Genomic DNA, 15623 nt, shown 5'->3' on the forward strand with positions numbered 1-15623 from the left:
TCTAGAAAAGTGGAAAGAACATGGTTTTAGGAGTAATTAATTCAAAAAACATGTATTGAATTACTGAGTATCGACTGATTCCCCTTTATAGCTGTGTACCTTGGTGAAATCACCAACTCAGCTGAGCCAGAACTTTGTCCTGTGCAAACTGGAAGTAATATCCATTGTCCCACAGAACTTATTGTGGAGGCCACATCACCTAAGATAATGTGAGAGCATTTTGTAAAATTCAGAATATTGTACATATTTGAGTAATTACTATAGCTTGAAGCCAAGGCTGCCTTAGCGTTATTCAGGAACCCAGAGAGTTCTCTTTCTGAAATTTTATGAATTCTTCATGTCCTTGGTCCTGTGTTCCAGGTGTCTCGCGGCGAGAAAGATTAGTTGTCAACCTGAACCACTGAATCTCAACCCCTGTTTTGAGTAGGATAGTGCCATGGGCAGAGAAAGTGAAGTAGGACCTTTAAATTTTTTTGCCAATAACTGACGAAACTAGCGCTGCTGCTTCATTCGGCCCTAAAATAGGATGGCGCCTAGGGTTTGACGCATGCTCCTTGTCGCTTTGAAGCGCGGCGCACCGCAAGTCGGGGGCGCGCACGTCAGTCGCTGCCGTTGGCTGACTTCCGGTGGTTCCTAAGCCGAGTTTCCGCGGGATCAGGCCGGCTTGTGAGGGTACTGGGTCGGGTGCGGTGGGACTGGAAGAGGCAAGTGGGAGCTGGGACACCTGGGTCAAGGATGTCCAGGATGAGGGGGGTAAGGTCTGAGGGTGGGCGCTGGGTGCATGATGGAAGTTAGGAGTGCGAAGGTGTTCTAGGTAGGCGTGGGGACTTGAACCAGCGCTCGGCGCCGAAATGGAAAGCTTAGGTAGGACCCCTTTGGGAAATGGTTTCCCAGGAGAGGGACGAGTCGGGGCTGCCTCCAGATTGACATTCACCCCGTCGGTCCGACTCCGGTTTCCAGAGGAGCAGACTTTCGCGTTACTGCTGTGTTTGAGGTGCCTGGAGCCGATCCCTGCACGCTGCTAACTTTGAATAGCAGCTACCTTTCTTTCTTTCCTTGTTTCTTCTTCTTTTTTTCTTTTCTAAACCTTTGTGAAAGTCATTCACAGTAATTCATCTGTGAAATAAAGGAGTCGCCTAAAAGGCTGCTCTCATTCCACTCTTTATCCACTCACCATCTTCTCTCACAGGAATCAACGGAATCTTGACGTGTTTATTGAGTTTTAATTCCCGGGATAAGGACATCAGTTGATTGGACGCAAGGGGAATCTCTCCTAATGTCCTGGAGAAACTAAATTAAGGAGGTTTAAAACTCACGTTATATAGTTATATAGATCAGACTCGTAAGAGAAACAATTCGTATTTTTCAGTTCTCTAGTCCAAACTTTCATCTAGTACTCTGGTAGGTGGGCATGCAGACTTTGAACATTGCCAGTGATGTAACACAAGGCAGTTTATTTTGTTCTTGGATCTGTTTATGAGAGTAAGGTTTTCCTGGGTGGTAAGATGCAATCAGTTTCCATATAATAATGCTTAACATTTGGTCCAAATGCTGCACAGAATAAGTAGTTTAAGCCCTCTTTCATTGATTCATTATTCAGGGAACATTCAGTGAGTATCTACAAAACCCAGATCCTGCTTAATGTTAGAGATACTAGTTGAAAGAGTCTTTTTCTTCAACAAGCTCATAGTTTTGAAGGAGGGAGGTGGGAAGGAGGCAGGCATAGAGATGTTTACAAAAATGATAAGTACTGTAAAAGAGGTTTGCAAACAGGTGCTAAAAGAACAGAAAAGAAGATACCATCCAGTCTAGGTTAGTATTGCCTTTAAAATGTGATAACTAGAATTGAAGCCAAGAGTCAAGGAGTAACATAATGCATAGAACAGTAGACATCTCCTCTCCCTTGTTTCAACACAAAATTTGTTACTAGCATTTTAAAACAGCCACATTTTGCTTTTGAATTGTTTCTATTAATGGAAGTAGCTGCTTATGAAAACAGTAGCAAACATTTGTGAATCACTTACTAGCTAAAGATGTAGATGCTATTTTTATTTCATTTTATAGCTAAAGAAACTGAGATTCAGGTTAAGTAACTTTGGCAAGGTCACAAAGCTGGAGAGAGCTGACTTGGGAAGCAAATCCAGTTTGGTCCACAGTTTACTCTCAGCATCATGCTAGTCTACCTCCCTGATGGTAGTAATAATAATACCTAACACTTACTAATCATTTACTATTTAATTCTTGCAACAGCTCTCTGAGATAAGAACAATCATTTTTTACTATTGAGGAAACAGATGCTTAGAAAGGTTAAGTCCTTTGGCTAGGTGACATACTGGTCAGTAGTGGAATTGGGATTTGAAGTCAGTCACTCTAACCATTGTCTCTCATCTTACACCTAAAGAGAAATTGTGCCTTTGGTATGAAGTATTTTGTTGTGATTGGACATCAATAAATGAAAAGATAATTGAACAAATGTTATCATTAATTAATATGAAGGTGACGAGAACTTGCTTTTGTCCTTTCAGTATGGAAAAAAAGTGGGACTTTTAAAATGTTGCCTTGTAAGAAGAGAAGAAGTACAGTGACAGAGTCCCCACAGCATAAGGGCAACCAGGAGGAAGACCACATAGACCTAGAATCAGCTGTTAAACAAGAGTCTGACCAGGTTAAAGACTTGGGGTCAGTGTCACTATTCTGGGGTCCAAGTCATGGCAGAGTCGCAGGCTTTGAAGTACAATCTGTGCAGGATGCAGGAAATCAGCTTGGTATGGAGGATACATCTTTGAACCCCAGGATGCTCATGCAGGACACAAATGTACCAGTTGTAGAAGCTGTGGATGTGGCCATCTCTCAGGGACTCGCCCTACCTTCCTTGGAGTCTTCCTACCCGCTTAATATACACATTGGTAAAGGAAAACTCCAGGCCACTGGCTCAAGGAGAGGGAAGAAAATTGCACTTAGGCCTGGGCCAGTTACCCAAGAAGACAGAGGCGATCATCCTATCATAAAGGAGCCGTTTTCAGGAGAGCCTGTTGAAGAAGTCAAGGAAGAAGGAGGTAAGGGTCTTTAGGCTACATTTTCCTTGTCAATATCATTTTGTCATTGCTTTCTCTGTAGTGCCTTTACAAAATAGTATTTCTGAAAAGGGATATTGTTTGTTATGGAATCGAAACTTCGGTGCTCCTAAGGGTCAGCAGTGAACTTTATGAATGGGTAGAGACTTTCTTTTCCCTTTCCGTTCCCTAGATCTTCTTCTGTATCCCTTTCTTTTCTTTCTCTCATCTTTAATTCTGCACATCTGGAGAGATGGGTAGTCTTTTGTGATTTGGCAGCAGCTTAAAGGGAGAGACTACTGCCTGGGACATGGGGAAAGGCTCTACAGAAATGAATGACCCTTCATACTTGAAGGATGAGTTGCAGTTTGACAGAAGGTGGCATGAACACCTAGGCCCGGAACAGTCTGCACAGAGGTACATAGGCAGAAGAGGATGGTGACACAGTTTTGCTTGGAAGAAGTGGTGGGAGATGACTTCAGAGTAATAGATTGTGCTTAGGTTGTGAAGGGTTTTGTTTTTCATGCTAAGGTGTTTGAACTTTTCCTGCGTGTAGATGACAGTCATTTTAGTGGCTAAGCAGAACATATTTATGCTTTAGGAGATTTCAACTTCTCTTATTCATTTTGACTAACTTTTAAACTGTTTTCCTTTTTTGCTGTATTTTAAGCCCACTTGTTCTTACTTTGTCCTTCTGATATAGTCTTAGTAAGTGGTTAGTGTACTGTGTTGATGATGACATTGTGTATTGTATGTGTTTATACAGCAGAATTTCATGTTTCTGACTTTACTGTGTTTGAAAACTGATGAAATAGTGCATGAGTTGTCTGAAACATGTTGTCAAAGATGAAAGCTCTTTTGGGGAAAAGTGCTCTCCTGTAGAATCAGCCCTTGTCATAGCACATGGCTCTATAGTTACAACCTCATTCTGAGTAGCTTGTATTATTAACTTGATTCTGGGACACCTATATTTCACTTGGGAACGTAGGCAGGAATAGCAGGTTTTTTATGAGTTACAAATTATTTTCGCTGTTACTCTCTTAAAGAATTTCTTGGGAGAATAAAAAAGGGTAAATAAGCAGCTATGCCATTTTGCTGATTATATGGACTTCACTTTTTTTTTTTTTTTTTTGAGACAGAGTCTCACTCTGTTGCCCAGGCTAGAGTGAGTGCTGTGGCGTCAGCCTAGCTCACAGCAACCTCAAACTCCTGAGCTCAAGGAATCCTCCTGTCTCAGCCTCCCGAGTAGCTGGGACTACAGGCATGCACCACCATGCCCGGCTAATTTTTTCTATATATATTTTTAGCTGTCCATATAATTTCTTTCTATTTTTAGTAGAGATGGGGTCTCGCTCTTGCTCAGGCTGGTCTCGAACTCCTGAGCTCAAATGATCCACCCACCTCGGCCTCCCAGAGTGCTAGGATTACAGGCGTGAGCCACCACGCCCGGCCTGGACTTCACTTTTGACCATATAAATATAAAACAAAACAAGACAGTACATTGTCTTGCACATAGTAGGTACTTACATAAATTGACCAAAAACTTATTATTTTAAAATTACTTCTTATTTTGATAGTTGTTTTCCACTTAGTGAGGCAAATGCTTAAGACTCAGTCTTATTGAGTACTCATTATTTAGATGTAAGGACAGGACAAATGAAGGCTTTTCTTTATTCTCCCTATTCATTTCCTTTTCTTCTCTTTTTGTTCATTTTTAAAAAAACTATGGACAGAGTAAACTAGATCAGGAAAAAGATACTGGAAGTTAGGTATTTTTACTGGAAAAATACATTCCTTTTGTGATGGTTTGAAGAAAATGGTGAGGAGATAAGTATCAATTCAACAGCTTAATTCAAGGAGTTGGGACAAATGGCATATAAAGCATAGAATAGAATCAGGAATCATGTTTTCTTCTTGTTTAAAATTTTTTTTTTCCTTTTTCTTTTTTTGTACAGAGTCTCAGTCTGTTGCCCAGGTTGGAGTGCAGTGGCATGATCATAGGTCACTGTAGCCTCGAATTCTTGGGCTCAAGCAGTCCTTCTGCCTCCATCTCCCAAGTAGCTGGGACTACAGATAGGTACATGTCACCATGCCTGGCCAATTTTTTAAAATTTTTTGTACAGACAGGGTCTCTCTGTGTTGCCCAGGCTGGTCTTGAATTCCTGGCCTCAAGTGGTACTCCTACCTTGGCCTCTCAGAGTGCTGAGATTACAGGTCTGAACCACCACAACAGGCCAGAATCAGGTTTTCAAAAACATCTCAGCATATTGGTTGAATTTTGCTTTATGAAATTAAGTAGGCATGAATGTGAAGTCCTATATTTAATTTGAAAGGAAGGGAACCATATCAAACCTGAATTGCTCAAATGTAAAATATGGGAGATCTAATCTTAGTTAAGGGATTTAGTTGACTCCTAGCTTAATTCAGTATAGAAATTCTTAAATTTCTACCCTGCTAAAAAACTTTAATTGTTGATGTAGTAATAGAGATATAATGCCCAAGACAAGGGAGTTAGTAATAATCTTGATGGTATATTGTGCTGGTCATACCCCCTGTGGAATATTGTGTTCACTTCTTGATGTCACATTTTAAGAGGACATTGCCAAACTGGTGCATATTAAGAGGAGGATAACTAGTATTATGAAGACCCTGGATATGGTAGGAATGGTTATCTTGGGAAGTTTTCGGAGTGGTAAGAAAGTCGTCAGTCGTCAAATATTTGAAGACCATGATGTAGAAGAGGAAGCAATTCCGGGAGTCTCATGGTTGAATCCTGGGGGTTTTCCAGATATAGCATCATATCATCAGCAAAAAGTGAGAGTTTGATCTCTTCCTTCCCTATTTGGACTCCCTTGATTTTGCTCTCTTGCCTGATAGCTCTCGCAAGGACTTCCAATACTATGTTGAAAAGTAATGGGGATAGTCTCAGGCTACAAAATTAATATACACAAATCAGAGGCATTTATATATGCCAATAACAGTCAATCGGAAAACCAAATTAAAGACTCAATACCCTTCAAAATAGCAACAAAGAAAATAAAATACCTAGGTATATACCTAACTAAAGAGGTAAAGGACCTCTATAAGGAAAACTAGGAAACACTGAGAAAAGAAATAGCAGAACTTGCAAATAGATGGAAAAATATACGATGCTCGTGGATTGGAAGAATCAACATTGTTAAAATGTCTATACTACCTAAAGTGATCTACAGATTCAATGCAATCCCTATTAAATTACCAACATCATTCTTCACAGACGTAGAGAAAATAATTATACACTTTGTATGGAACCAGAGAAGACCCCGTATAGCAAAAGCAATTTTAAGCAACAAAAACAAAATGGGAGGTATTAATTTGCCAGACCTCAAACTATACTACAAGGCCATGGTTCTTAAAACAGCCTAGTACTGGCACAAGTACAGGGACACAGACCAGTGGAACACAACAGAAAATCCAAATATAGAACCATCCTCATATAGTCACCTAATTTTTGACAAAGCAGGAAAGAATATACTCTGGGGACAAGAATCCCTGTTCAATAAATGGTGCTGAGAGAATTGGTTAGCCACTTGTAGAAGACTGAAACAGGACCCACAGCTTTCACCTCTCACAAAAATCAAATCACGGTGGATAACAGACTTAAACCTTAGGCGTGATACAATCAGAATTCTAGAAGAAAATGTAGGCAAGACTCTTACAGACATTGGCCTAGGTAAAGAATTTATGAAGAAGACCCCCAAGGCAATCACAGCAGCAACAAAAATTAATGAATGGGACATGATTAAATTAAAAAGCTTCTGCACAGCCAAAGAAACAGTCACGAGAATAAACAGACCACCTACAGAATGGGAAAAAATTTTTGCATACTACACATCAGATAAAGGACTGATAACAAGAATCTATTTAGAACTCAGGAAAATCAGCAAGAAAAAATCAAACAACCCTATCAAAAAGTGGGCAAATGACATGAATAGAAACTTCTCAAAAGAAGATACAACAATGGCTAACAAACATATGAAAAAATGCTCAACATCCCTAATCATCAGAGAAATGCAAATCAAAACCACAATGAGATATCACTTAACCCCAGTGAGAATGGCCTTTATCAAGAAAACCCAAAACAACACATGTTGGCATGGATGTGGAGAGACAGGAACACTCATACACTGCTGGTGGGACTGCAAACTAGTGCAACCCCTGTGGAAAGCATTATGGAGGTATCTTAAACAGATTCAAGTAGACCTGCCATTCGATCCAGCAATCCCATTATTGGGCATATACCCAAAGGAAAAAAGGTCATTCTGTAACAAAGACACATGTACCCGAATGTTTATTTTTTTTATTTTTTTTATTTTTTTATTTTTTTTTTTTTGAGACAGAGTCTCACTCTGTTGCCCAGGCTAGAGTGAGTGCCGTGGCATCAGCCTAGCTCACAGCAACCTCAAACTCCTGAGCTCAAGCGATCCTCCTGTCTCAGCCTCCCAAGTAGCTGGGACTACAGGCATGCACCACCATGCCCGGCTAATTTTTTCTATATATATTTTTAGCTGTCCATATAATTTCTTTCTATTTTTAGTAGAGATGGGGTCTCGCTCTTGCTCAGGCTGGTCTCGAACTCCTGAGCTCAAACGATCCGCCCACCTCGGCCTCCCAGAGTGCTAGGATTACAGGCGTGAGCCACCGCGCCCGGCCTTGTACCCGAATGTTTATAGCAGCACAATTCACAATAGCAAAGATGTGGAAACAACCCAAATGACCATCAATACATGATTGGATTAGTAAGCTGTGGTATATGTATACCATGGAATATTACTCAGCTATAAGGAATAATGAAGATACGACATCTCTATGGTTCTCCTGGAGAGAGTTGGAACCCATTATATTAAGTGAAGTATCCCAAGAATGGAAAAACAAGCATCACATGTACTCACCAGAAAATTGGTTTCCCTGATCATCACCTAAATACACATCTGGGAACGACACCAATCGGATATCAGACTGAGGTGGGGGGTAGGGGAGGGGATGGGTGTATGCCTACACGATGAGTGCACTGCACACCGTTTGGGGAATGGTAACGCTTGAAGGTACTGACTCGGGAAGGGGAGGGTGGGGAAGGGAGGGATATATACCTACATGATGGGTGCAACTCGCACTGTCTGGGGAACAGACACGTCTGGAGCTCTGACTTGGGGGGAAAGGCGGTACATGGGCAACGTATGTAACCTGCAGTTCTGTATCCCCCATAACAATAAGATGAAATAAAAAAAAGGAAAAAAAAAAAAGAAGAGGAAGCAGATTCCAGATGGTGAACGTAAGAAGAGTGGTTTTAAGCTATTAGGGAGGCAGATTTTTATTCATTATCAAAAAGTTTTTCAACAGTAGTACCAACAGTAGTAGTGTACCACTTCCTTGTATGATAACACTTTACAAAAAGTATTCAACTTAAATTGTGATGACCTATAAAATTTAAAAAATTCTGTTCAGTAGTTTTAGTAAATCATTGCAATGACCTGTAAAACATATTTTGATGTCTAATGTTATTTTTCAAACTTCCTTATCATGTCTGAAAGTAGTGTAGAAATCCTTTGTTCTGATTTTTGGTTTGATACATGATTCCTTTATCCATGTGACGTTTAAAAGAAGCAGAAGGCATGGTTCTAACTTCGGGAAGCTTATAGTCTAATGGGGAAGACAGAGTATAAACACATAATCCATTTGGAGCAGTGTAATGCAGTGTGATTAAGTGCTAGAGTATGTGGTACATATAAATAGGATTTGGGATACTGGAGCTTAAAGGATTCATAGGAGTCGATAGATTGTTGGGGAAGGAGTGGAAGTAGAATAGCATATTCTGCAAACATGTAGAAGTGCTGTGTTTGTGTGGGAGAGTAGTAAGACTTCAGGTGGAAAGAGTAGATCCAGATTATAGGCAGCTTTGTAGTTTTCCCCTTCCAACCTTATCAAGGATTAGAATAGGATGCCGGCAGTAAGGATGGAGAAGAACAGGTATACACAGAGACATTACAAAGAAAGAATTAACATTGCTTCGAGACTGGCACTTAAGATGTCTGGTGTGGGGGAAGGTGGAAGCATGCCTTCATTGGGAAGATATTTGAGAGTTTGAAAAGGAATTCCGATTTGGGTATGTAGAGTGTAAGGTGACAATGGGGCCATCAGGCAAAAATAGAAATCTGAGATTGAATTTTTGTAAGAGGTAAGAACTAGAAGTGTTCAAAGTGTTAGTCATGATTCTTCTCCATGGAAACAAACATGGAGGGAGAAGAGCAGCAGATTGAAGATAATTTTGAATTGAGGAAGGAAATCACAGTTCAGGAACAACCAGAGAAGTAATAGTAGAAGTCAGAGGAGGGAGGAGAGCTTTAAAAACAAGGTACTTTCAAATTTAGAGGCAAAGGAGAGAGAAGGATAATGCCTGGAAGGTTGATGATCTTTGAGAGTAGATTTAGGAGAGTTTTTTGGGAAAAGGATATCATATGATGGGGTTGAAGAGGGAGGAATGAAAGCACCAATGATATGTTTTGCAGTGGGAAATGGGAAATAACGAGAGGAGGCAGCAAGGTTATTGAATTTTTTTCAAGATAAATCATATTTGTGATATGAAGACAGGAGAAACTGGAGGAAAATAGAAGATGAAAGTGCTAGAGAAGGAATGGATAAGTAACTATGGGTTCTTAACTAACTGTAGTCACTCAGCTATTGAGAAGTGGAATCTAGAGTTGTTGTTTTTTTTTTCCTTGCCTAAGCAAGACCTCAAAAAATTTGGTTGACAACTCATAACTGTCCCTCTCCACGGAAATCTTTAGTAAAAGGCGAAAGATTTATTCGTTTTGAAGAGAAACCAGAGTATTTTTAATGGTCAGTTTACAGATACACAAATGTAGATGAATTAACATTTATTATTTAGGATTATCTGTAACATCACTCCCCTTCATTAAGCTGGATAATTGAAAGTTGATTCTACCACATTGCACTTTACTTAGTGGGGTATACAAGTAATACCAATAAAAGAATATTATGCATGTCTATCCAGAATTTTTTTTTTTTTTTTTTTTTTTTTTTTGAGACAGAGTCTCGCTCTGTTGCGCTAGCTAGAGTGCTGTGGCGGCAGCCTAGCTCACAGCAACCTCAAACTCCTGGGCTTAAGCAATCCTTCTGTCTCAGCCTCCCGAGTACCTGGGACTACAGGCATGCACCACCATGCCTGGCTAATTTTTTTCTATATATATTTTTAGCTGTCCAAATCATTACTTTCTATTTTTAGTAGAGATGGGGTCTTGCTCTTGCTCAGGCTGGCCTCGAACTCCTGACCTCGAGCGATCCACCTGCCTCGGCCTCCCAGAGTGCCAGGATTACAGGTGTGAGCCACTGCACCCGGCCCAGAATTTTTTTTCAAGTAACTTTTTTTGTTTTTTGTTTTGGTAATTAGAAATATAACACATATGCAAAACAAAGAGAAAGGAAGGAAGAAGAAAGATTGAAAATTAATGTAGGTGTACTTTGGAAAATATTGAAAGTTTTAAAGAAGAAAACAGGCCGGGCGCGGTGGCTCACGCCTGTAATCCTAGCACTCTGGGAGGCCGAGGTGGGCGGATCGTTTGAGCTCAGGAGTTCGAGACCAGCCTGAGCAAGAGTGAGACCCCATCTCTACTAAAAATAGAAAGAAATTATATGGACAGCTAAAAATATATATATAGAAAAAATTAGCCAGGCATAATGGCTCATGCCTGTAGTCCCAGCTACTTGGGAGGCTGAGACAGGAGGATCCCTTGAGCTCAGGAGTTTGAGGTTGCTGTGAGCTAGGCTGACGCCACGGCACTCACTCTAGCCTGGGCAACAGAGTGAGACTCTGTCTGAAAAAAAAAAAAAGAAAAATCATCCATGATCTTACTATTTAATGCATATTCTTTTTGTTGTTTTACTCTCTTTGAAGTAACATTTTAGTTTTCTGATTATGAAAGCAGCAGCATCATATTCACTGTAGAAAAATTGAAAAATATATAGAAAAGACATCTGAGGCTGGGCGCGGTGGCTCACACCTGTAATCCTAGCACTCTGGGAGGCTCAGGTGGGAGGATTGCTCAGGGTCAGAAGTTTGAGACCAGCCTAAGCAACGGTGAGACCCCGTCTCTACTAAAAATAGAAAGAAATTATCTGCACAACTAAAAAATATACATATAGAAAAAATTAGCTGGGCATGGTGGCACATGCCTGTAGTCCCAGCTACTCGGGAGGCTGAGGCAGAAGGATTGCTTGAGCCCAGGAGTTTGAGGTTGCTGTGAGCTAGGCTAACGCCACAGCACTCTAGCCTGGGCAACAGAGCCAGACTCTGTCTTAAAAAAAAAGAAAAGATACCTGGATTATTTTGAAGTATTGACATTTTGTTACAATTGGTACTTTGTTAAATTATTTCTAGACTGCAGGTGTTAGTGTTTTAACCTTCCTCTTTAGTAATGTTTACTCTAATAGAATTGTACTTGTTCTTTTTTTTTTTTTTTTTTTTTAATTTTTTTTTTTTTTGAGACAGAGTCTCGCTCTGTTGCCCGGGCTAGAGTGAGTGCCGTGGCGTCAGCCTAGCTCACAGCAACCTCAAACTCCTGGGCTTAAGCGATCCTACTGCCTCAGCCTCCCGAGTAGCTGGGACTACAGGCATGCGCCACCATGCCCGGCTTATTTTTTGTATATATATATTTTAGTTGTCCATATAATTTCTTTCTATTTTTAGTAGAGACGGGGTCTCACTCTTGCTCAGGCTGGTCTTGAACTCCTGACCTCGAGCGATCCACCCGCCTCGGCCTCCCAGAGTGCTAGGATTACAGGCGTGAGCCACCGCGCCCGGCCTGTACTTGTTCTTTTAAAATTTATTTATGTACCCTAATTTCTACTTATGCTTATTTTCCTTCTCTGCTTCCTAAAAGTCATTCGGTTAGGCAGATTTCAGCTTGTAATTAGTTGATTTATATAGTTCTTAGCTAATTATTTTCATGTCATCAATTTACAGTTATTAGGTTGGCGATAAACAGGTTACAGATCTCTTTTATGGTGTGTGACTTCTCTTTCTGAGGCACACACTTATAGTCCAGCTACTCAGGAGGCTAAGGCAGGAGGATAACTTGAGCCCAGGAGTTGACGCCACTGGCACTCTAGCGCAGCCAATAGAGTGAGACTGTCTCAAAAAAAAAAAAAAAATCTAGTAGGACCTTAGCAATTATCTAGTTCAACTTCCTGACTTTATAGATGAGTAAATTGGATCTGAGTTTTGATTTCAGTGTATTTCTTAGAATACAATCTTCAAGGGAGGGGAATGCTTTTATAGAATATGCTTCATTCATGAAATTGTCTTACTAAAAAGACTATAACAAGATGCTGATTTCTATAACTGAGTGTGACTGAGAATGGGCAAAGTGTGAAGCAATATTTGTGATTCTTCCAGGGAAACCTCAAATGCATACCGGAGGGGAGATACCATCACTGTTACCAGGGAGCCAATCTTCAAAGCCAGGAACCCAGCCTAGGAAATCATCCCAGCCAGATATTTGTGCCTCTCCTCAAGAAAAGCCAGTCCGAACTCTGCCTCGCCAACCTGAGGAAGAGATAGAGGACGGTGGACTGTTTATTCCAATGGGTAGGCTTTCTTTTTCTTTTTTTAAATTAAAAATCCCTCTTTATTGAAGTATAATATGCAGGAAACTGCACATATCTTAAGATATCCTGAGTTCACTGAATTTTCACAAATTGGGTATAGCAGTGTAACCAGGAACCAAATCAAGAAATAGAATATTATCAGTACTCAGAAGTCCATCTTGGCCACCTTTCAGTTATTAATATGATATTATCCCCCACTCATGGTTAACCACTATCCTGATGCCTAACACCATATATTGGTTCACTTGCTTTGTCTTCTGATATGAATGGAATCATGGTGTGTACTTCTTGTGACTGCCCTTTTTCTACTAAATATTATGTTTATGAAGTGCATCGACATTGTTACATGTACTCCTTGATTGTTCATTTTTATTGCTGTATATCATTCTGTTGTGTGAATATTTTACATTTTTTTAATCCATTCAATTTTTTTTTTTTTTTAAGTTGCTCTGTTGCCCAGGCTGGAGTGCAGTGGCTCCATCATAGTTCACTGTAACCTTGAACTTGTGGGCTCAAGGGATTCTCCTACCTCAGCCTCTCAAGTACCTAGGTCTACAGGCTCGTGCCACCACACCTGGCTGATTTTTAAAAATTTTTGTAGAGACAGGGTCTCGCTATGTTGCTTAGGCTGTTCTCAAACTCCTGGCCTCAAGTGTTCCTCCTGCCTTGGCCTCCTATAGTACTAGGATTATAAGTGTTAGTGATCACGTGTCTAGCCCCATTTAACCCTTGATGGGATTTGGATAATTTACAATCGTAGACATACTCTGAATGGTGACACTATGAACATTCTACCATAGATTTTTTTTTGGTAAACATGTGTACTTTTTGTTGAATAGAATTGCCAGCTCATAGGATTAGGCATCCTTAAAAGTTTTTTTTTTTTTTTTTTTTTTGAGACAGAGTCTCGCTCTGTTGCCCGGGCTAGAGTGCCGTGGCGTCATCCTAGTTCACAGCAACCTCAAACTCCTGAGTTCAAGCAATCCTTCTGCCTCAGCCTCCTGAGTAGCTGGGACTACAGGCATGTGCCACCATGCCTGGCTAATTTTTTCTATATGTATGTTTTTAGCTGTCCAGATCATTTCTTTCTATTTTTAGTAGAGACGGGGTTCTCGCTCTTGCTCAGGCTGGTCTCGAACTCCTGACCTTGAGCGATCCACCCGCCTCGGCCTCCCAGAGTGCTAGGATTACAAGCATGAGCCACTGCTCCCGGCCCTTAAAAGTTTTTTTGTTTTTATTTTGTTTTGTTCTGTTTTTTAAGACAGAGTCTTACTCTGTCATGCTGGGTAGAGTACAGTGGCCTTATTGTAGCTCACTGCAATCTCAAACTCCTGGGCTCAAGTGATCCTTTTGCCCCAGGGCCTCCCAGAGTGCTAGGATTATAGGTGTGAGCCACTGGTGCCTGGCCCCTTAAAAGTTTTTTGAAGTATATTATTTTTTATTGTGAAATACAATGCTTACAGACAAGTGAATAAAGATTCCTTTATTCAGCTGGGCGTGGTGGTGGCACATGCCTATAGCCCCAGCTACTTGGGAGGCTGAGGCAGGAGAATCGCTTGAGCCCAGGAGTTCCACTGCATTCCAGCCTGGGCAACAGAGTGAGATCCCGACTCTTAAAAAGAAACAAACAAAAACGCCTTTATTCAATTTAGCAAATGGTTTTAAAATGAACACCTCTGATTTCTTTTTCTTACTGTGTACAGTACACCTCCATTACTGCGTAGAAATGTCTGTAGTAGATGTCCATGAACAAAGGGTGAAAGTATTCAGTATTCCTCCATTATGTACAATGATAGTGGTAGACTTTTCATAGAAATATTTTATCAGATTAAGTAAATTATTTTCTTTTCTTAGTTTTTGAGTTTTATCATGATTTAAATTTCATCAAATACTTTTTCCTATCTCTGTTAAGATGATCATATGGTTTTTCTCCTTTATTCTGTTAATGTGGTACATTAGATTGATTTTTTTTAATGTCAGGTTTATTGAGGTATAATTTACATGCAATAAAATTTATCCAGTGAGCTTTAAAAAATGTATATAGTTGTGTTAACTACCACCACAACCAATATGGGACATATCTGTCACCCCACAATTTCCTTCATTCCCCTTTGCAGTCCCCCATTCTCAACCATTGGCCACCACTGGTCTCATTTCTATTCCTATAGTTTTGCATTTTCCACAGTGTTACATACCATCTGGGGTGCCACATAATATGTAGCTTTTCACATCTGGTTTCTTTCACTTAGCATAATGCTTTTGAGATTTCCATGTTTTTGTATCTTTTCATTGCTGAATAATATTCCATCACATAGATGTACCACAGTTTGTTTATTTCCAGTCGGGTTGTTTCCAGTTTTTGCTTATTAAGACTAAAGCTGCCATAAACTTTCATATATAAGTCTTTGATTGATATAAGTTTTTATTTTTCTTGGTATTCTGTGATCTTGTATCCTGTGATCTTGCTTAATTCACTGATTAGCTTATTATAGATTTTTTTCATAGATTCTTTGAGGGTTCTTTGAGGATTTCCTATATAGATAATTAAGTCTTCTGCAAATAGTTTTTTTCTTCTTTTCCAATCTGTATGTCCTTCTTCCCTCCCTCCCTTCCTTCTTTTTTCCTTCCTTCTTTCTTTTCTTCTTCCCTCCCTCTTTTCTTTCTGTCATTGCATTGGCTAGGGGACTTCCAGTAGAATGGTTTCTTTCCTGATCTTAGAGGAAATGCATTCAGTCTTTTACCATTGAACTACAGATTTTTTATAGGTGTCATTTATGAAACTGAGGATATTCTCTACTATCCCTAGCTGCTGAGAGTTTTTATCATGAATTACATTGGATTTTGTGCAAAGTTTTTTCTGCATCTATTAGGATTATGTTTTGTTTTTGCTTTTAGTCCATTGATATG

General features: G+C 40.0%; 1 protein-coding gene and 1 non-coding gene across 3 annotated transcripts in view; one reads left to right on the forward strand and one right to left on the reverse strand.

The window, feature by feature from the left end:
- The first annotated feature begins 611 nt into the window (after positions 1–611).
- The window catches only part of LOC138390787 (GON-4-like protein), a 73462-nt gene continuing 58450 nt past the window's right edge, over positions 612–15623 (forward strand). Inside the window, exons 1-3 of one of the 2 annotated variants that reach the window (XM_069480454.1) lie at positions 612–666; positions 2526–3056; positions 12505–12696. In XM_069480454.1, coding sequence (XP_069336555.1) covers positions 2552–3056; positions 12505–12696 — 697 coding nt within the window. In that variant the 5' untranslated portion in view covers positions 612–666; positions 2526–2551. Of the gene's footprint in view, positions 754–2525; positions 3057–12504; positions 12697–15623 lie in introns of both variants that reach the window. The other variant, XM_069480453.1, reaches the window with a different exon arrangement.
- Positions 9805–9921, reverse strand: LOC138390992 (U5 spliceosomal RNA). Its single transcript, XR_011234639.1, has one exon. It is a non-coding gene; the product is annotated as a U5 spliceosomal RNA (small nuclear RNA).

This window comes from Eulemur rufifrons, chromosome 8 (genome assembly GCF_041146395.1).
Source record: "Eulemur rufifrons isolate Redbay chromosome 8, OSU_ERuf_1, whole genome shotgun sequence".
NCBI lineage: Eukaryota > Metazoa > Chordata > Mammalia > Primates > Lemuridae > Eulemur > Eulemur rufifrons.